General features: G+C 48.4%; 1 protein-coding gene across 1 annotated transcript in view; it reads left to right on the forward strand.

The window, feature by feature from the left end:
• The window catches only part of LOC119373474 (long-chain-fatty-acid--CoA ligase 4-like), a 60,411-nt gene extending 45,731 nt beyond the window's left edge, over window positions 1-14,680 (forward strand). The window contains 3 exon segments of the mRNA XM_049410744.1: window positions 7,924-9,638; window positions 12,968-13,712; window positions 13,715-14,680. Of these exon segments, the coding sequence (XP_049266701.1) occupies window positions 8,922-9,638; window positions 12,968-13,712; window positions 13,715-14,412 (2,160 nt within the window). The 5' untranslated portion in view covers window positions 7,924-8,921 and the 3' untranslated portion in view covers window positions 14,413-14,680.
• Window positions 14,681-22,741: the final 8,061 nt, after the last annotated feature.

Consider the following 22,741-nt stretch of genomic DNA (forward strand, 5'->3'; position numbering starts at 1 on the left):
AAATATTTTTTTGGCGCTCTGGGAGCGTTTCTTGGAAATAAAATTTTCGGTTCCGCGCACTTTGAATGTGCCCACATCACATATAAAAAACCCAGGCAAAACAAAAATTGCGACCGGACAGGCATGTTCGATCTCTCATGGAATCACCCATAAGAATTTTAGACGTCATGAGCGGTTTCTTTCGCATAAAGGGGTTAGCTTAGCGCGAGCTTGTAGTTCAGCCACTGAGCTCTATATATTTACAACTGCTTATGCACAGTCGGTGTCAAAAGATTAGGGACCTCAAGGTCTGAGAAAACTGACTTTCCAAGCAATTTGTGAGTGTATTCGGTCGAACTGCACAGTACGTGTTGTTAGCTAGTTTTAGAACAGACTGGAAGCTTAAATTCTAGGCTGCCTGCCGAAGTAGCGGGATATTCAGCTTTTGCTTGTGTCTCGTGGTCTCTAAACTTCTTATGCTGACTGTACGTGCAGCACCGCCCAAGACGAACAGCTCGCGCCATGCGGTGCCGCTCTACACGTCTTCTCAATCATAACCGAAGTGCATTTGGTCAATGGAAAAAATACACATGCTGTTACGTAGCAATACTGACACATCATGTGTGTGTGTGTGTGTGTGTGTGTGTGTGTGTGTGTGTGTGTGTCGTGTCGTAGTTAACTGCGATACCCAAACATACCAGAGCTTCTGGACAGAACGTGAGAAGGGCTATAGGGTGCCCACCAGAGCTTCTGGACAGTGAACTCGCATAATGCAAGAGACTATATGTTCTTAAATAGATAGATAGTTAACTTTATTGGGGTCCGGAAGAATCTTCACCCTGTTTTTATAGGGGCAAGACTGCGGGCCGCTCCCACGTTAAATGTTAATGCATAATACCAGCCAATTGAACGGAAGGGGTAGCCGCCGCCAGTGTGTAGCGAAAGCAATTCGTTCTGTTTTTAGGTGCGAAGCACCTTATGCGCCGGGGTGTCGGCGTCTCCTGTCGTCGTTCGCTGTCACGGAGCAAGTGGCAAATAAGACGGCGCGTTCGCTCAGAGAAAGCTCGCGAGACAACGCCACGTGCGCTTCTCCGAGTGGCGGATAAGACGGCGCGTTGGCTCAGGGGAAAGCTCCGTTTCTGCGATGGACGCTGTCTGTAGCCATGAAAGGATGTTGTCCTCTCAACACGTGTTCCTGTGGAAAACACAGTTGCTTCGCACCTCCCCAGGTTTCACGTTAGTGATAGTATAGCAGTAGTCTTGTATGGTATAGTATAGCGAGGGGGGGGGGGGTGAGTAGGGAAAAGAGGAGTGCAACGCCGCTTCCTTAGTCATTGCACTGCTAGGGCTTAGCTGCCTCATTTCTTTTATTCTCATACTTCCGTGCATTAAATAGGAACGAGGGGGGTGGGGGCCGGGTGGCGACAGGGAAATAGATGGTGTAAAGTCATTTGTAGCGGCATCAATGAAGCAGGCAATAAACGAACACTCGCGTATACGAAAGATATTACAACGTTGTGGCAGTAAGGGTTCAAACACGATCATTGATTGCTGTTAAGCGAACTATTCAGCATTTGTACAGATGTTTCGTGGTTTATTATTGACAAAGCACTGTGGGATAGAAGATTCCGGTGACTGATGGCACAAAACAGTGGCGAGTCATATAAGAGGTGTATATACAAAGAAAGAGTACATAAGGGTGATCTAAGCGCAGGAAAATGCGATAAACAGGTTGTATGCAAGAGGTTGGGAACGAGGAATATTGCGCTTATTTCAACAAAACAAAAATAAATATAGTACATCATCCGCGACAGAGCGCAGTGACAGGACGCGGGACGGATACAGATGGTGGAGGCACGTTGCTATGCCAACGACTGGTAGTTTACATTCGCACAAACCAAAACATGCAATTGTACGGAATGCACTCCGTTAAAATAGCCAGAAGTGTGTAGCTGAATTAAATTTTCCACAGCTGACCGTGAAGCAAACACGGGACGTATAATAGTATACCATACAGAGGAGGAACGTCAAGATAAAAATTCATCCGATGATTAAGGGTCGCTAAACTATGCGTCCCTGAGTGCTAGCGCAACGTAAACACAATAATACATTAACCTCGTTTTATAGGTTGCCCCTGTAACAGATAGTCTCCGACGTCCCGCGCTATCGCCCCGGGTTTGGCGTTTACGTTTCTTGCATAGTTCGTGGGTTCTTTAATAAAACGCGATTCTTTGGCTGGAGTGACGTATGAGACGAGTGCTTGACTTCAGCCCTTATCTTGTAATGCTAAAGATGGCGCCTATACATACGGAATTATCGCGAAAGATCATTCAGCGGCCGTCGCGGGGGGTTTTCGCGAGAAGTGTCACACTGCGTTATCGTCGACGACGGAGTTTGAATGGCAAAGTGACTTTTTTTTGTTGACCGCCGATAACCGCACTATTGTTATACGCATCTCATATGATGAATGTCGTGCCACTGTGTCAGGCGCGCGAAATAAACGGAACTCGAAGCTTATCTTTCATCGCCTTATCTGTAATCGCGTTTGAAGTGTATATTCCTGTATGACCGTCGCGACATGCATTTTGTGCGAATTCCCTGTAGGGTAATGACGTGTTGGTTGTCACGTGTATGTCGTCACAGTGATGTGTATTGCTTGTGCTGGATTTCATATCGAAGGGTGACAGATAACGATAGGATCCGGCTGGGCTCGAGTCCAACGTGGGAACTGAGCAGCTGTAGCAATCACTGCCGGCTTTTTACGACAATGCGCTACTGAGATTTCGCTCGCGTTGCTTAAATTTCTAGGAAATGGACCGATAGGAAATATCTGAAGATATGTGCGACACGTTTTGAATAGAGTATAGTGGCTTGAGCAGCGAGTGACACTCTTGGTTCTCTTTCGAGCACTTCCGGTCGACCACTTACTTCCGGTTTACCGAATATTCAGAAAATGAGTTCCAAAAAATGAAATAAAATACCATCTCCCGCTAAAGGGGACCCATGAGGCGATGCGAAGCCGGAGCACTTGCACGATCGCGTTCCGTTGGCGTTCATAGGGCATGCTACCGACCTCGCGTCGTGGAAGGCGAAGAGTGACGCTACGCGCGTCGTATCTGCCATCTAGCCTGGCCGTTAATTCTCACAGGGCGAGCGGGGAACGCGGTCGACAGGCGGGCGAGAGGGGGGCAGCGTAGGAGAGGAGAGAGAAGGGGAGGGGACGCGCATGCGCTCGAGCTCATCGCGGCGTTCCGCAGGAGAGAATTTCGGCATGTCTAGCCCGCGTTTCAGAGGAAAAGTGGAGAGGGGAAGTGGAGAGGGGTATGGGAGAGGGGGATGGGAGATGGTATGGGGAGAGGGTATGTGGAGAGGGGGAGTGGAGAGGAGGTGTGTGGAGAGGGTATGCGCATGCGCAGTAAGGGCGGTCACGCCGCACACCACCACCACCACCACCGGATTGAGCTCCGCCTTAAGATACTTCGCATCTAAAACTGGTACGATATCGATGGTTCTGGTTCAGGCATAGGAGTTATATCGCACACGTGAGATATCGGAGCATGAGTTTGCTTAAGATAAGCGTCACTTAGCTGCCAGAATAATTGATGAAAGTTAATTGAATGAGTTAATTGAAATAGCCGACGGTTTTCTTGTGAGCAGCTGGAATTGTTGCGGCACCTGCCCCTCGATTCCCCCCCCCCCCGTCCCCCCGCTCATCAAAGGGGGTTGGGGGGGGGCGAGTCTGCCGCATATTTTTGCAGTATTTTGACGCCAACGGCGGCCGCGGACTCCCGATATTGCGTTCGAAAAAATTGTTTGTATCACACCTTTTCTCCCGGAAAGCATTTGCATTTCTGCATCCATTGCGAAGCCCCTGTTTTTCAATATAGTGAAGGGGAGGGGGATGCGCTGCGGGGAATCTGCGCTTCTCGTAATGGCGAAACCCTGCGCACGCCTATATGGACTGAGACAGTTCCAGGCGTTTGAAACCTCTTCCTTTGTGCTAAGTGACCTGAGATGTCAGGATGAATGCGCATTGCGTCCCTCCGGTTTCCGTGCTACCGTCCGCCGCTGCACGCGTCCTGGCGCTATATAATCTTGACCCCAGCTATCGTCAGTCGGCACGGCCAGCGCTAGGGGGCTGCGGGCTTGGTTACGTCATAACCGATAACGAGCCAACACTCACGGCTAGCACAGCCAGCATGCGATAAGGACAGGCCGGGTATTATCGTGCCCCCCCCCCTCCCCCCACCGAAGATGGCTGCCCCCTGCAAGCGATGAAAAGACTGGTGCTTTCCATCCGCGACAGAACACCAGAAGCTCCAGAAGCACAACCAAGCAAACGGAATAAACAAAATTGGAGTAATGAAATGAACATTCGCCATAACATCTACAGTTATAAATGTCCGTTATCTGAACGTATCCAAGTTCGCAGGCGCTGCACGATATGAACCACAAATGATGAGACATCTGTGCGTATCGTTTTTAATGTCGCCGCATTCTCTTCGTCCCCCTGGCAGTGGACATCGGCGTTAGGGTTGTGATAAACAAGTAGAGTTACTGTATATCTTTAGATAACTATAAATAAGCGCTACGTAGCGCCCACTGGTCAGTGCGGGGTATTGCACAGCATTGTTTTCAATTCCTGCTCGTCGATCGCGTTATAGCTGAGATGTTTTGTGTTACGCCCGGATCGAGGATTTAACTGTCCGGTCTGTCACGTGGCCAACGTGGTCGGTCGAAGGTCGCGTGCGCTTTCCCTCCGGGCCGGTCGGTTCAGGTCGAGTCGGGGTCTGTACAGTAACTCTAGGGGTCTGGCGTCGAGCGCGCGCCCTCGCGTCCGCTTCCGCCGTCGCCGAAATGCATGTCAAGGTCAGGAAGGGGAGTGAAGATAAAAAAGAAAAAGAAACAAAAGAGGCTAGCGTTTTTGTCCTTTGCGCAACGGCGGTGCGCAGGCACGCTGCTATGGATATGGTGAGGAGGTGGGAACGAGGGAAAGGGAAGCCAATGAGAAAGAGAGAAGGCGCCGGATGGCGTAACGAACGACGTTCGCTTGAAATAGACGGGCTCTTTGGTTTGGTTGGCGGCGCAGCGCTGTAATGGGTGTGTTTGCGACGAGCCGTGTGGGGACGATATATGTCACAACAGGCGGGCCTGTTATGGCCCATGGCCAACCGGATCGCCCATTCGTCCGCTCTTTTACTAAACAAGGAGCGAGTACTCTACTGCGCCTTATCAGCAATGGGACTAATAAGGAGTTGCTCGGTAGCACGGAGCCGGGTGTTCTGATAAGGATATTTGCCTTTTGTCACGTCGAGACTTGATAAGGCTTGGACTTCTTGAGGCTTTTGTCGTTTGTCCATTGGCCATAGCTGTTCATTAGCATTCGTATTATATTTATCTTCTGGTGAGCTCTCAGTCCCTACTTTATGGCTGCTGCAATACAAAGGATCAATCGCTCCTTAGCCTCGTTTCGAGAAGTGGACTTGCCTTTGCCAGGGTAACACTTGGTGAGACTCGTCGCTTTTAGAAAAGACTACGTCTGAGCCAGTGTTCTCCCCGCGGTGGGCGGTGGTGGAAATGCCGCCCACCGCTCCTCTTCTCCGCCCACCGCTACGATTGACCGCTTTGAAATGCGCGCCTGATGAACCAATAGATAACAACTGTGCGCACGCAACGCCATCGAGCTGTGCCTCCCGGGCTCCCGCCATCTGGTTATTTGAAACAGGTGGCCTTGTGGTTTCAAAGATCCCCAACTCCAGTGCCAGCGGTAGAACACAAGCGCCCTTGCTCCCGTTTCATACGTGCGTCACCTAGCTAATTGCCAGAAATGTGCGACAAGAAATGAAATGTGGAAGTGTGTTGAGAACGGGAAGTTTGAAAACTTGAAGTTCTTAAAACTTAAATCATTCCACTTCACCACCTTGACCCTTTTAGGCTCACCGATTCAAGACAGCCCACGAGGTTCACAACGAGCCGTTCTCTTATCCGAAACAAAATCCAAAAACTACAATGAGCTAAGCCGCGGGTGCGCTCGAAGCCGCAAGCACGAAACCTAGGCAATTCCATGTACTACCCATTATTCCCATGGCGGCTGAACGGTCGCAACACCACTGTTCCCTTTACTAAATATTGTAGGAAATTGTATATGGTCACAGGTACCAGTGATCATCACGTACACTCTACATACAGACTTTGGGCTTGCGTTACGGCAGCCGCTGCGATCGCCCACGAAAGCTTTCCATTTCCTTTGCTTGTTTATCTCGGACCAGCACGCGGTGTCTCGTGTCACTTCTTTTCTTTGTGTTTTGTTTGAATCTGTCTTTTTCTTGCGTGCTCGTCGCACGCCCCTCGTCACGATTTCCCGTCAGGATAATCGCCCTACAGGAAAGAAAGGGGGCTGGCATATATATATATATATATATATATATATATATATATATATATATATTCCTGCTGCGTCTTGAATACGAGTCACCACACCTCTCTGCTGGCCGCGGGACCCCTTATATCCTACCCCATACCGTTTTATTATCATGTCCAGCTAACCGAGGAAAAAAAAAGAACGAAACGAGGACCTTGCAACGATACACGTGTTTCCTTTCTTTTTGTTTTCCAAGTTGGGCGGCGGCCTTCCTTTACGAAGCTCTATGGTTTCAGTGAACTTCGAAGTAACGCTTTTTCCTGTTTACTGGCATGTTTATAGCTGGGTGCCAAGTGCAAGCTTTGTTCGATTTTTGTTTAGTGAGCGGCGTCTCTATTTGCGCAATAAATTGTCGCGAGTCTCACTTAAAAGGCCGGAACACTCAATAACACTTAGGTTATGCTTAGTCACCAAGTGACGCTTCTGCAGGAAAGAAACATACGCCACAGTGACTTAAAGTGAATGGCTAATACTGTCTACTCGTCCACCATCTTTATGCATATATATCAACGACCCCACCACTATATATATATATATATGTGGAGGTGAAAAAAGACTCAGTTGTACTCTCTATGATCAGTCTTTATTGAAGACCTCTTGCACTACCGGTACAAGCATATGCACTTGAGGCTTCACAGCTGTTGTCAGGTTAGCATTGTTCTTAAAACGCAGGTGTTAGCGCAGAGCTGTAGCCAGTGCTGTCCGTGTGAGACGAGAATTACAACGCAACGATTGATGGATGAATTGACGGCTGATGAAGAAAAGAGAGATGTGAAATGTGGTACTTATATGCGTCACCATGATTTTATGTATATACGCTGGAGTCTTCAGCTGCTGGTGATTCAGTAAACCAATCACTAAATAATCGCCTGACGTGCTAATAACTTTCTAACTCGAATAAAATTATTTTTTATATAAACAAGCACTCATCTCGGCAGGAGTGTACCTTTATTAGAAAAACAAACACTGGTTTTCCCGCATTGGTCTTATTTTTAAATGCAATTACCTTAAAGCACATACAGTCATTACATAGGAGTGGGATGCACTTCAAATCGCATATCATGAACGAGTTAGACATCAATAAGCGTCAAAACAAATATATCATGCACGAATAAAGATGCTTTAGTTAGCAAGTTATAACAGTGCAACAAGATAAATACACCACTAAGCATCATATGTCTGACATAGGACAGTATGCATTATGACGTCATTACGTATTAACCTGTACACATCTATAGCGTAAAAGTTGGCCTAACTCCACTGTTCAACTCTTCATGGAATCGCAACTAGCCTGCATCCTAAGCCGTACTTAATCGAAAGGCATTGATTACCAAGGTCGTTCACTGGGGTGAAGCCTTTGTGCAGGATGGTGGGCGGCCTTTGTCATACACCAGTGACATCGTTATCTGCTGCTGATGACGTATTCAGCGATAAACAGGACAGTGGTAATGACCGTGTTTTCTTCCTTGCTTTTGTTTCGTTCCAGGTTGCAGTCAATTCCATAGAGAGAGAGAGAGAGAGAGAGAGAGAGAGAGAGAGAGAAAAGCGATCAAACCCAGAAGCACCACTGCCACTTGTGCGCGGGGAGCATGTCCAGTCTCATGGCTGCCACCCAAGGCAAATAGAGCGCAGCCGGCGGATGCATTGACCCACCAGATTATCGCGAACCCTCGTCACTTGTGACGTATTTCGAAATGAGACAACGAAGCCCTCTCAAGTGCTGCCGAGATTAGAGGCCCATTCCCCATCTTGTTCTTGCTCGAGCTGCCAGTTGCTTCGCTACATTGAAGACTTTGCTGCTTGCATTGCGAGGCGCAACCTTCTAAATTTCCTGCTAGTAATTAGGCACACAGGAACGGTCGTCTCTTACTCGCGTCTCAACATTGGAAGGACCAACGGCTGCCCCTTTCGAGTGCAGAAGGTTTCGTCATCGAAACTGGACTGCGAAACTGAACTGATACAAGTGCACCGTGTCCGGGAGCGTCCACTCGAAGTTCGAGTTCTTGTGAAACTGAAGCACATCCGATTGTGTGGAACAGTGCAGTAATCTTTGTCTTGAGACGACGCCGAGGCGTAGAGGGGGTACGTCTGCTTAGTTCCCGGAACCTGGACTTTTATCGAAGCATTGTGTTGTGAGTACAACGTTGTACACGCTTCGAGTGCATTTCTAGCGCAACGCTTCAAGTGCCTGCTTCGTTCACCAAGACGGCATCTCTCTTATCTCACGAACAAGTACCACCATTGCCATTCTGCGCTAAGGATCCGGAATTTCGATTGTGTAGAAAGAAGTTCGCGTGTTTTAGTGACGACGTCACCAAGTCATCAGCACAGATTGTGCTCGTCTGTGGAGTGTGTCGATTCAGTGGAGCCGAAGCTCTTCATGTGTTCAGTGTTCGGTGCCACAACGCGTTGCTAAGTGCAGTTCCGTCTTTGACCGTCTGCGGCAACCCACCATCCGCTTCGCCTCGTCTCCGATTACTTCCGTGGATTGTGAATACAGCAGTTCCACAGCGCCAGGACCATGTCTGCGTTTGCGATAGAAACCGTCCTGGGTCTCATCAAAGTCCTGGGCACCGTCTATGACTTGGTCACTCTTCCGGTGTACGCCGTACTCCAGCAGCCCTGGGTGTACTGGAAGCGAAAGCGGATGTGCTTCGCCAAGCGCATCATCGAGGGCGACCCTTCGTCCCCGTACCGGCTCCTGGACAACTCCGAGGTCGAGAACCTCAGGGGAATCCAGACGCTTGACGAGGTCGCGCGCAGGGCCATCCGGGCTTACGCCAAGAGGCCCGCCATGGGCACGCGACGCATCCTCGGGCGAACCGAAGAGAAGCAGCCCAACGGCAAGGTCTTCAAGAAACTCGTACTGGGTGACTACGAGTGGTGGACGTACGAAGAGGTGGACCGCAAGATCGACCTCACGGCTCGCGGTCTCCTCTCCATCGGAGCGAGGCCTCGACAGTTCCTGGCCATCTTGGCCGAGACGAGGGCCGAGTGGATGCTGACGGCGCAGGCCTGCTTCCGTACCAACATACCGCTGGTGACGCTGTACGCTACGCTCAGCAACGAGGACATCGTGAGCGCAGTGAACGTGACCGAGGTGACGCACCTGGTCACCTCGTCGGACCTCATCACGCGGGTGCTCAGCGTCGTGGGCAAGATGCCGTCGCTGACGCACATCGTTTACATGGAGAACCCCAACGCCAAGCCTCCGGCTCCGTTGCAGGATGGTCCTCAGGTTGGTAGTGCCCGTCTGTGGCCTCGCCTTTTTTTTCTTTAACAGCTAAGCTGTTTAAGCTGTCGGTAACTTGTGCTCTGTCGTAAAAAGCTATCATCATAATCATGAACCGGCACGCGCTCTTTTCATTCTCTTTACAGTGAAGCTGTTTTAAGCTATCGGTAACTTGTGCTCCGTTGTGCAATACTCCTCAGGTGGGTACGCGCCACAGTAATTGGGCAAGCCTGAGCAAGCCCTGCTACCGTGCACAGCAGGTGCGAATGTCAAACGAAAACGAGCACGTGAAAAAAGAGGGAAAGAGAGAGAAAGAAAGCGATAAAAATAGGGGAAGAGAATAATAGGGAGAAAAAAGGGAATAAAGGCATGAAAAGACAGAAATACATAGAAAGAAAGAGACACGAAAAAGACATAGAAGACAAAGAAATAAAGAAAAACGAAGAAAGAGCGAAAGAAACAGAGAGGTAGAAAGAGATAGAAAAGACAGAGAGCGATGCAGGAAGAGAAAGAATGTGAGAAATAAAGATAAAGAAAGCAAGAGAGCGGAGGAAGCAGAGAGAGAAATAAAGATAGAAAGAGCGAGAAAGAGAAATAAATAGAGAGAGAAAGAAAGAAATAGAAAGAACTGAAGAAAAAGAAACATACAGAAGTAAGATATACAAGAAAAAGAGAGAAATGGAGAGAAGAAAGAAAGAGAAACAAAGAAGGCCACCCAACTGCGCTCGTCCTTCAGGCTTGGCACGAATAGTGCGAAGCTGCCACATTTTTTTTCATGAACGCCCTGGGAACTTTTCGTTATGCTGCCCAAATCGCCCGGATCTCGCTACTTCGATACATTAATTGAATTGGAAATAACCTTCACTTCATTGAATTGGAAATAACCTTCGTCAGTGCATGATGTGGAACTGCAAAATGGAGCGACGTTGGGGCTAGTTCCTGGGATATTATGAAGTTAACAGCGCGATACACGTGCAAAGTAATGACGAGACCACGAGCGCTGAATGGTAAGCGTTGTCTTGTCTTTATTACACTGTTCGTGTGTACGTTTGTATGTGTGCGTGTATATCTACACAGGCAAAAGTGAAAGAACTCGGAGGGGGCGCGGGATTCGAACCCCACCCTCTCCGGCTGCGCCAATGACAGCCTGTCCCGCATGCGAGAGACCACACAGTCAAATCTTCACGAACATGAAGAAGACATCTTTTCGAAAGCAATGGGAAAACCAACTCATGCATCAAGAAACTTTGCTAATATGAAGGACGGCCTAATGAGTGCCTTCTAAGAACGTTATTTCATTTTTGTCTGGGGATATTGACGCCGTGTTGACGCACGTTTTATGAATTGAAGGTGGCTCCGTTATCAACCGCACGTGAACTTGGCGGTATCTGCTCAAAACTCTACATGTGTTTTTATTATTGTTAAATGTGTTTAAGGAGAGGTTGGTGCCTTGGGGCGCGGCTTTGGCTACTACTTTCCTCTTGCGTAATAATTTGCATCGTGAAGTTGTCAACAGGGGCGTAGCCAGAAATTTTTTTCGGGGGGGGGGGGGGTTCAACCATACTTTATGTATGTTCGTGCGTGCGTTTGTATGTGCGCGTGTATATATACGCAAGCAAAACTGAAAAATTTCGGGGGGGGGTTTGAACCCCCCAACCCCCCCCTTGGCTACGCCCCTGGTTGTCAATAACCATAAAGCAATACGAAATTTGCGCATGAAAGTGTTTATTAGTTAGCGTTCTTGGTGTCGCTCTTACTGTGTCCTTCGGACGCTTTTGCCAACATTTGACAGTTAGAAGGATCGTCCATATCTTCAGATCACTTCAAGGAAGGTGAGCTTCGTAATTTAGGTTACAGCGATATTCGTGCGGCTTTATTTCGCGCAAAAGCCCTTAATGTCATGTATGAAGTTCACGATCAAGACGGAACGAGTTCCTGGAAGGCAAGCGCGTCGAAGTGGTGTCGCACCGATTTAAAAAAAAATAAGGAGCAATGATGCGCGTCCTCGAAGGATCAATGAATCGCTGTTTGATCAGGCTAGACGTGTGCGTGGGAACACCTTGTCACGCGTCCGGTGTTAAGCAACGTCCATAAGCGTTGGTGTCCTCGTTAGCAGCATTCTAAATCATCATTCCCAGTCGGTCAAAGCGGCGCATTTGCTCATTTGCAGTGAACCAACTTCAACGCCAGCTGTAACAAACTCGTTATGCTGCAGTGCGTTTGAAACAGAAATAGCCTGTCGCGCGAATGATCAGTGACTCAGTCGCACACGGTATCAGCTTGACCTTAACTTCGTACCACAGAAAAAGAAGCTTCTTTGTATAGCCTCAATAATGCTAACCTTGTGTGCATTCAAAGCGCGCCCGCGCCTAGTGTCGCAATGAATCTTTGGAAACGTTGCAACGTGTTGACGCTGAGCGAGCGCTTGGAGAAAGTTCTTCTCAAAGCAACTCCATGCAGTGTGTCGGCGTTGCAGGAATTTGCACGATGTGCTATAATGTCCGGCAAGATCAAAAGAAAGTAATCGTGTCTTGCGCACTGATTGTCACCCATGTCGCAAAACTCGATGCAAAGGATGCATTCAAGTGCATACTTTGCACTCAAGTGCATACTCAAGTGCTGCTTTGGCTCGGAGAGCACTGCGCTAGCTGCTTGAACCTCCATTTTCGAGGCGATTTCATGTGCGACACGGAAGAACGTCACGTGCTTACTTCAACTGCTCATTGCTTAGAATCGCCGCATATCTGTTTAAACCGGATCAGCATTACGTACACCCTATTTCGCATTTGCCATTGTCAAGCTGCGTCACAGGCACGAGGCAACACCTCTGAATAGTTTACGACAGCAATCTTATACAACTCATTATTACGACAGCAATTCATTTACGACAGAAATTAAAGCGGACGCGTTATCCGAAGGTTTCAGGTTTGGTCCCTCAAGGCGGCAAGTTGTCTTTTGACCCACTTTAATTTCTGTTTATATATATACCATAATTACTACAATACAGTTACAATACTACAAATAATGTTTCGATCATCTGCCATCCTTGGCTTGATTGTCTGCTGGCTTCATTAAGCTGTGTCTGTATTTCTATATTATCTTTCTACTTGTCTCAGTTCCGGTTCGCCCGTGTGTAATGAAAATGAAGCAAACGAGATTTTCTCTTTCCGCTTTAACCTTTTCTGTTTTCTCGGCTTTCTTCGTTTGTTCCCTACTCTCTTTTAATTGTATAGCGGCAGCGTTCGTGTTTAGCTCTTCGTCATGTGCCTCTTGTTTTGGAGACAACTTGACTCTTTTCCGCCGGGTGCCTAACTTCTCTCTCTGCCTGTCGCTAGGTAATCCCATTCTCGAGCCTGGAAGAGCGGGGCGTCGACCACGAACACGAGCAGTGCTCGCCCTCTCCGGACGACGTCGCCATCGTCATGTTCACCAGCGGCTCGTCGGGGATGCCCAAGGGCGTCATGGCTTCCCACAGGAACCTCATCTCCTCCATGAACGGCTTCGGCGTCGTGTGCGACAAATTCGGCGCCTACACCTGCGACGACGTGTACCTCGCCTACCTCCCGCTGGCTCACATGCTCGAGCTGGCCGCCGAGACGCTGCTCTTCGGCGCGGGCGCGCGCATCGGCTACTCCTCCCCGCTCACGATCACCGACAACGCATCCGCCGTAGCCAAGGGCTGTCGCGGTGACGTGACCCTCCTTCAGCCCACCGTCTTCGTCTGCGTGCCCCTCATAGTGGACCGTCTTCGCAAGGGCGTCAACGAGGTGGCCGCGTCCAAGGGACCCTTCTTCAAGGCCCTGTTCGACTACGCCGTCCAGTACAAGAACTTCTGGCTCGACCTGGGCTTCGACACGCCCATCCTGAACCAGCTGGTCTTCAAGCACGTCCGCCTTCTGCTGGGACCCAACCTGAAGGTCCTCGCCTGCGGCTCGGCTCCGCTGTCGAGTCACACGCGTCGTTTCGTGAGGGCCTGCATGGGTTGTCGGGTCATCGAGGGCTACGGCCTGACGGAGACGAGCGGCGCGGCGAGCATTATGAACGCTGAGGACGTCAGTGCGGACCGCGTCGGTGCTCCACTCCGGGTTGCTACCTCCGACTGGTCGACTGGGAAGAAGGCAACTACCGGACGTCGGACAAGCCTAACCCTCGAGGGGAGATCGTCGTCGGTGGTCCCTGCGTCACCAAGGGGTACTACAAGAACGAGGAGCTGACGAGGGAGTCCTTCCGAGAGGAAGGAGGCATTCGCTGGTTCTACACTGGAGACATCGGCGAGATCTTTCCCGACGGCACGCTCAAGATCGTGGACCGCAAGAAGGACCTGGTGAAGTTGCAGTTCGGCGAGTACATCTCTCTGGGTCGGGTCGAGTCGGTGCTCAAGACTTGCACGCTTGTCGACAACCTCTTCGTCTACGGCAACTCTCTGCACACCTACCTCGTGGCGCTCGTGGCTCCCAACCTGAAGCAGCTCCAGCGCATCGCTCGACGTCTGGGCAGGGACGAAGACTTCGTGTCCAACGCGACGGTCAAGGACCTGTGTCAAGACGCCCAGGTTGCCAAGGCAGCCGAGGAAGCGATCCTGGAGTACGCGCGCGGCAGCGGTCTCCTGAAGACCGAGGTGCCCGGAAGGGTGAAGCTGTGCTCGGAAGAATGGAAACCGGACACCGGGCTGGTGACAGCCACGTACAAGATTCGCAGGAAGCCCCTGCAGAGCTTCTATCAGCGAGACATCGATGCGATGTACGGACTGTCGGAGGAGAGCAGACTGCGTCGCGCATGAAGAATTTAGTTGTGCGCGCGTGTTGCATTTTCGATACTTAGGACCATGTGTGCGGTGCGCCCGTGTGTGTGTGTGACGTTGTAAAAAAGCTGAAAAGGGACAGAATTAAGACAACGTCCGTACAAGGCGCGTTCCTCTCATTATGTAAACGCTGGTACAAGGGTTAGCGTGTACTCCTTGGGAGATTTACGACTCGTCTTACAATATATATTTTCCTCTATAAGAACAGAAAACTTGTGGACTGAATAAAACTCCTCCAGCCACTGAGGTACAGTTGCATGGAGACGTTGTTTTGGAGGTCGCTGTTACGACAGTATGATATCAAGCCAGGCCATGTGACCTCCTGCTCAGACCATGCATGATGTGCGTTTTCCCTTCCTACTGTATTATTATCATCATCTCGCTGTTTTTTCTTATCTATGGAGTGGATAGACAGTATAGGAACGACGATGAGATGCACTTCACTGTATTTTTCACAACAAACAGATAACGCTTATCTTGATGACGTTCGAGTTTCGAGGCGATAAGGTGGCAGTCTAACAACAGCTCTTGGAACCCGCTGATATCAAACACTCCTCAAAATGATCCAGCAGAGCGAGTTCATTCTTCGAGATTATATTAGTATCTCTGATGAAACGCACTTCTGGAATCGCAACCACGTCGTCTCGAGCGCGCGTGTGCTTCGCATGCGCAAATTGTACAAGTTGCAGCTATATGCTATTCATCGATCCCATTTTTTAGAACATGTAAGCTTGTAGACGTCGTGTCAGCTTTTTTTTTCGCTCATGTTATGTAACGTGTTATGTGAGAGGGACCAGGGACCGTGGCTCAGCAAAAATATTTATCTGCGCATGCTCAGGAACGACAGCGACACCCGTCAGCACGGGACACGTGCAGGCATGCGCGAAAAAGAACTGTTCAGGTACGACGTTTTATGTTTAAGCAAAGTAGGTATGTGTTCCCGCTAATATAATGGTGTCGATCATCAAAGTTCAGAATCCACTTACAATCGCGACAGTACCAAGGAATATTAGACGCTATCCTTTGATTAATGACATTTTGTGCGCAATTCTTCCCAGAGTTCTCTTTCAGCGTTCGGCAAGGCTGAACACTTCTACTCATCTTGAAGTTCAAAAATGGCTGGAAAAAGAAAGTAAGGAGTGAGGACCAGGCGTGTGCGGGCCTAGAGTGACATAGTGCGGGTCACGATGCAAGATATATCTTGCACCGTGGTGAGGACAAAACGCGCCTGATATGACTGAATGCTATCACTTCGATGATTAGACCAGCGCAGATGATATTTCCTCACAGACATGTTCGTGTCACTGGTTTTCGGTAGCAAATATTGAGCTTCCTGGCAAATTGCACCAAAAATTCCTGAATCACTTTTGGGGCAAAACGTAGTATTTTAAGCAGCAACGCCAAACTTTTAATTATCAGTAAGCGTATTATTGTAATTAGCAGCGCAATAGTACTTATGGCTCGAACGTAATCAGATGATTGAAGACCTTGTTTGTTGTGTGATGGAGTCGCTATAGTCGGTTACAACCTAAGAATGAATACAAAGTCCGCCCCAAAAACGACGGCGCGCCTGTAATTCATCTGCGGAAGGAGGTCTTATAAGGTGGTCTCCATTATAACCGCATAAGTACTATTTCGCTGCTAATGTCAATACTACACTTATATATTCGTCAGAAATGCACCGAAAATTAATCTTCTCCTTTAGCAGATTTCCAAAGGTTATAAGCTTACCATTTTCTTCAGAAGTGCTCCGAAAATGAATCTTGTCCTGATCCGATGAAACATTGAAAACATGAAAAATGCGAAATTTCCAAAGGATATATATATAGGCTTACCATTTTCGTCAGAAATACTCCGAAAATGAATCTTGTCCTGATCCGATGAAACATTGACAACATGAGAAATACGAAATTTCCAAAGGCTTACCATTTTCGTCAGAAATGCTCCGAAAATGAATCTTGTCCTTATCCGATGGAACATTGAAAACATGAAAAATACGAAATTTTCGCCAAAAATACAATTTTCGTCAGAAATGCGCCGAAAACGAATGTTGTCTTTATCCAATGAAACATTGAAAGCATGAAAAATACTAAATAACCAAAGGCTATAACCAATCAGATGAGGGGTGGTGGGAGGGTTCATTGCAGCGCCCCCGCTCCCTACAAAGTTAATGCATGAGGCAGACATTGCGCCCCTCCCTCTCAGGTGACGGGGGGGGGGGGGGTGACACCCCCCCGTGCACACGCCTATGCTCATACTGAGGGCTTTTACTAAACAGCGGAGATATATTTCAGCAAAGCCGTCGTTTTAATTATTCTCCTTTTGTGTGTATATATTTTTATATCGTTGGTACAACGTATTCATATGGTTCATATATACAGGGTGTTTCAGTTAACTTGCGCCAAGTATACTTTTTAATTTCGCGCACTCTAGAAAAAAGCTGGAAAAAAGTTTAACAGGGCAGTTATCTTAGCATAGATGAAGCAATTCGAAGTTGCTTAACACACGTTATAACTTTCCTAGTTAATATTTTTCGTTATAGTTACTATTTTAAAGGTTAGTTAAGCAGTCTTGGTTAATTACCCAGCTTATCGGATTGGCAGTTATACTAACATGGATAAAATATTCTGACGTTTCAGAACAAGTGCTACAACTTTTGCATTGAAGATTTTTCTCTAGAGTCAATATTTAAAAAGTTCATTAAGCAATCTTAGTTAATTGCTGAGCTTAGTGGATTGGAAAAAATAATCTGACGTGCTCTATATGGCTCAGAACAATACTACGATTATTGGAGACGCGTAGCGCCCATGCTTAATTTTTTAATACTTGGTGCTTTTTAGCTGAAACACCCTGTATATTCACATTCTGCAGGCGCGGTTGTGTAGCTGAGTGGGTAAGGTACTCGCTTTGGGGTCGTTAGGGCGCGGGTTCGAATCGCAGCACATGAAGAAAATTTATTTTTTTAAATTTATTTCTTTATGGCTGTAATCGTCTTACGTGACAGAGAGATGAGGGACAGGCGGACGGACAGCATTCTTCATGAGGCGCATAAAAATGCTTACTCATTTCTGTTCGTAAGCATTTTGCCGATAATTGCAATGCTGAATGTCGGCTTTACATTTTCTCGTAGGCTTTAGTTCAACCAACACGAAAGACCTAAAAAATACCGTCGTAAAAATTGCTATCCGTTTACATCCTTTTTTTTTTTTTTTTTTTTTTTGTCTCGACGGTACAACGCATCCATGTGGTTCAGATATATTCCTGCTTCCGAAACGTTGTGATTCAGCCCAGTGGTTAAGGCGCTGGCTTACGGAGCGTGAGGTCTTAGGTTCGAAACACAACACCGCGAATGAAGTCCGTCTGCTTTTTTATTTCTTTCTATTGATTCGTCTTACGTGATGGAGGGATGGAAATACAGCAGTACTCTCGTTGTGTCGGCGCAGGAATGGTTACGCACTTTCAAAATTTACCCCATAGAGCCCGATTGTGTTTATGTATAGAAACATCGGAAATACCTGAAATGTGTTATGTTTGCTAATGTACGAACAGTACAACGAACAATCCGCAGTCCGAATGGGGCTCTGACAAAATATTGCAGTTTCCTATTTCCAGCAACGACGAGATCCTCTCCACAAGTCGCGACATTGGGTTGGCTTCTCCCCAACGCAGACCATGGGAGAATTTTGCGGGCGCGCGTCTGCCGCACTTGGAATGAAAAATACGCACAGTAGGTCCATCCCTGCAACTTGTGGCGTTCTACACCTCGATCACACACCAATCACCTCAATAGATGTCAAAAAGCAGTCGAAAAAGTTGAGGCCCTTATCACCCACGATAAGGCTCAACTTTTGTCTGACGTCACACCTTGCAACGATGCACCTAGTATGCGTATTTTCCGAGCTAAAGGTTCCCTGATAGGTTTGCTTCACCTCAATAGATGTCGAAAAGCAGTCGAAAAAGTTGGGGCCCTTATCACCCATGATAAGGCTCAACTTTTGTCTGACGTCACAGCTTGAAGCGATGTGCTTACCATGCGTTCCTTACGAGCTAAGGTTCCCCTGATGCGTTGGCTACACCGCAGTAGATGGTCAAAACCAGTCGAAAAAGTTGAGGCCCTTTCAGCCACGATAAGGCTCAACTTTTGTCTGACGTCACAGCTTGAAGCGATGTGCCTACCATGCCTCCTTCCGAGCTAAGGTTTCCACTGATGCGTTAGCTACACCACAGTAGATGGCCAAAACCAGTCGAAAAAGTTGAGGCCCTTATCACCCACGATAAGGCTCAACTTTTGTCTGACGTCACAGCTTGAAGCGCTGTGCTTACCATGCGTTCCTTACGAGCTAAGGTTCCCCTGATGCGTTGGCTACACCGCAGTAGATGGTCAAAACAGTCGAAAAAGTTGAGGCCCCTTATCACCTCACGATAAGGCTCAACTTTTGTCTGACGTCACAGCTTGAAGCGATGTGCCTACCATGCGCTCCTTCCGAGCTAAGGTTCCACTGAATGCGTTAGCTTACACCACAGTAGATGGCCAAAACCAGTCGAAAAAGTTGAGGGCCCTTATCACCCACGATAAGCAATGACGTCACACCTTGCAGCGTGCACCAGTATGCGTACGAGCTAAAGTCCCTGATAGGTTTGCTTCACCTCAATAGATGTCGAAAAGCAGTCGAAAAAGTGGGGGCCCTTATCACCCATGATAAGGCTCAACTTTTGTCTGACGTCACAGCTTGAAGCGATGTGCCTACCATGCGCTCCTTCCGAGAAGGTTCCCCTGATGCGTTAGCTACACCGCAGTAGATGGTCAAACCAGTCGAGGCGATAAGGCGCAACTTTTGTCTGACGTCTTGCAGCGATGCACCAGTATGCGTATTTTCCGAGCTAAAGTTTCCCGCTTCACCTCAATAGATGTCGAAAAGCAGTCGAAAAAGTGGCCCTTATCACCCATGATAAGGGTCTGACGTCACAGCTGAAGCGATGTGCCTACCATGCGCTCCTTCCGAGCTAAGGTCCCCTGATGCGTTAGCTACACCGCAGTAGATGGTCAAAACCAGTCGAAAAAGTTGAGGCCCTTATCACCCATGATAAGGCGCAACTTTTGTCTGACGTCACACCTTGCAGCGATGCACCTAGTATGCGTATTTTCCGAGCTAAAGTTTCCCTGATAGGTTTGCTTCACCTCAATAGATGTCGAAAAGCAGTCGAAAAAGTTGGGGCCCTTATCACCCATGATAAGGCTCAACTTTTGTCTGACGTCACAGCTTGAAGCGATGTGCCTACCATGCGCTCCTTCCGAGCTAAGGTTCCCCTGATGCGTTAGCTACACCGCAGTAGATGGTCAAAACCAGTCGAAAAAGTTGAGGCCCTTATCACCCATGATAAGGCGCAACTTTTGTCTGACGTCACACCTTGCAGCGATGCACCAGTATGCGTATTTTCCGAGCTAAAGTTTCCCTGATAGGTTTGCTTCACCTCAATAGATGTCGAAAAGCAGTCGAAAAAGTTGGGGCCCTTATCACCCATGATAAGGCTCAACTTTTGTCTGACGTCACAGCTTGAAGCGATGTGCCTACCATGCGCTCCTTCCGAGCTAAGGTTCCACTGATGCGTTAGCTACACCACAATAGATGGCCAAAACCAGTCGAAAAAGTTGAGGCCCTATCACCCATGATAAGGCTCAACTTTTGTCTGACGTCACACCTTGCAGACAACTTCCTGTTCGCGAATTGTGGAGAGGGTGTCGCTGCGGCTGGAAAGACTGATACTCTCGATTTTGACATCGAAGCTGTGTTATGCTAGCGTGTGCCGTAGTAGTAGTAGTTCTGGCGTCCCCGAAAACCATGATTGAGCCTGCAGGTCACGTGGTCTCGCTTTGCCCTCTCAGGTGTAAGCGCGCGCATTTCAAATCTGGCGGCTGGTTTCACGACACCACAAGGCGCCCGCTGAAACGTTATTGGCTGATCGGGAACATTTGAAATCTAGCGATGGATTCAAGACATCACGTGATCTCGTTAGCCAATCATATAGACTCGCGCGCTTTCGTAAACATTCGTGATCTGGCTAGCCAATCTTATAGTCTCGCGGATATGGACGTCGCCATGCCGAAGAGGCAGCGTTGCTAGTTCGCGAAGCCCCGGCAACACGGCAACGAAGGGCAGCCGCCACTACTGAGGGCAGCAAGGCCCACTGCAAGGTATGCCGCAAGAGGGATCATCGCGCACAGACAGCATCGCTATACGACCCACAGAGCTCCCTATAATATTAACGCGATGGCGTTAAAGAACTCGTTAGCATTATCCGTGAACGAAAATTCGCGGTAGATGCAAATAAAGAAATAATTAAAAAGACACTCGGTCCGAGTGGGACCGGGGATTCGAACCTGCGACCCCTCGCTCCTGTGGCGCGATGCGTTTATCAGCTCGGCCACCACGCATACATACCCCAGCTTACTAACGGCGAGCTATTCATATGCACCATTGCAACAGCCGATAAGGGACACGTAGCCTGTTTGGGTAGAGCGCGAGAACGAGGAAGACGGAATAGAACAGAAGGGACACGGACCCAAACGTGCTACCGTTCCAACTAGACCGACTTTCGATACTATGGCATAAGGGACGCAATGCGTGTGACGTGCATTTTTAAGCTTTTCCGTGCCGACTCAACGGAATCACTGTGCCCGTCCGTCCGTCCCTTTCTGACGTAAGGCGAATCGCTGAAAAGAAAAAAAAGTATACTTCCTTTGCGGTGTTCGGTGTCGAACCTAAAACCTCACGCTCAGTAAACTAGCGGCTTAAAAAAAAAAAAAACTGGGCTAAACACCAACGTTTCCTAAGCATGAATATATCTGAACCATATGAATGCGTCGTATCGGCGATAAAAAGAAATAGCTTGCGCTGGAGGCGCAATTCTAAATAAGAGACAGCTAGTGAAGCTGATGGGCACCTAGGTAGCCCTGGCTGTTGCTGTTTTGCAAATTTTCTGTCTTTGTTCCTCGCAAGCAAGCGTTGGTCACAGACATCGATCTCGTCCAACGCTTCAGGCGCACTCGACGATCGCGACACCTGGTGCGCAGTAGTGCTAGAGGGGAGAAGTGGCGTAGGAACGAATCGTGCTTACACTGCTGCGCACTAGGTGTCACGACAGTAGAGTGCACCTGAAGCGTTTGTCGAGATCACTGATACGCAGATCCCTGAGGTGCCTCAGCGCGGCAGAGGCTTGTTCACTATCACGCGCAAGATGGCGCAAGGGCCGAATGGCACGCTTGAAACGGCGTCGCCACGCGCGACTTTCGCCGAAGTAGGGCTGAGCGAGACCTACGGGTTATATTCGGCTGTGCTCGCGCACTTATCTCTAGAGGGGGGCTCGGCAGATGGTTAGTAGCTTCGTACGTGTTGTGCTTTCATCGCAAAGTTTGTGTTGAAGCCATAGACCGTACAGTCACTACGCTCGCTGCAGCGTTTTTTAAAGGAGCGAGGCGCTAACGATTTCTTCGTGTCACGTTCCAATTTGTTGCTATCGCATTCATCGCTTCCTCCTTACGGGGAAACTGACTTCTTCGAACATCAAGCCTCACACGGAGCAAGAACAAATGGAGGCGGTAATTTCGGCAGGCTCCAGCCCCCTGAGGCAAGTTGATCAAGTTAGAGTGATAGCGCACGAAAAAACACGGACAAGGAAGGACGTGACGCACACGGGCGCTAACTTGCAACAATGATTTATTTTGAAAAACGGGGAACCCCGTATATAGGAAACATCGTTTTACTACCGTCATCACTGTGCAGTTTGCAATACTCAACTATCTTAACGTAGATAGGCTAATAACTCCTTCCTGAAGAGGGCAATCGATGGCTTGGAAACAGTAATCTGCCAGCTGATCAATCAATTCAGCCTCAATAATCTTTTCGCGTGTTAGCCTCTGCTGGTACTAAAAGTTTAGCAATCTTGAAAAATCTCCGACGAGCTTCTGCGTGGCAGAGGGTTGTTCACTATCACCCACGAGATGGCGCAATGGGCCAAATGGCGCTAACGGCACGCTGTAAAAGGTGTCGCCCCGCCAGTTTTCATACAAACACACCCAAAACACGTTATCAAGTTAAGGCTTGCGTTGTGCCTGGCTTGCCGAGTTCTAAAGCAAAAAGTTGGCAGCACGTTACACTCTCTGCAACACTTGAAAATGAAACTAATTTGTTGCTATTGCATTCATTGCCTGTTGCACACTTGCTAACTAATAAGTTATGCTATCAACGACCAGACTTCTTGCAAGATGTAACGAGCCACAGTGCAAGGGGCACCGATTATATTATGTTGA

Source organism: Rhipicephalus sanguineus, chromosome 11 (assembly GCF_013339695.2).
Source record: "Rhipicephalus sanguineus isolate Rsan-2018 chromosome 11, BIME_Rsan_1.4, whole genome shotgun sequence".
Taxonomy (NCBI): Eukaryota; Metazoa; Arthropoda; class Arachnida; order Ixodida; family Ixodidae; genus Rhipicephalus; species Rhipicephalus sanguineus.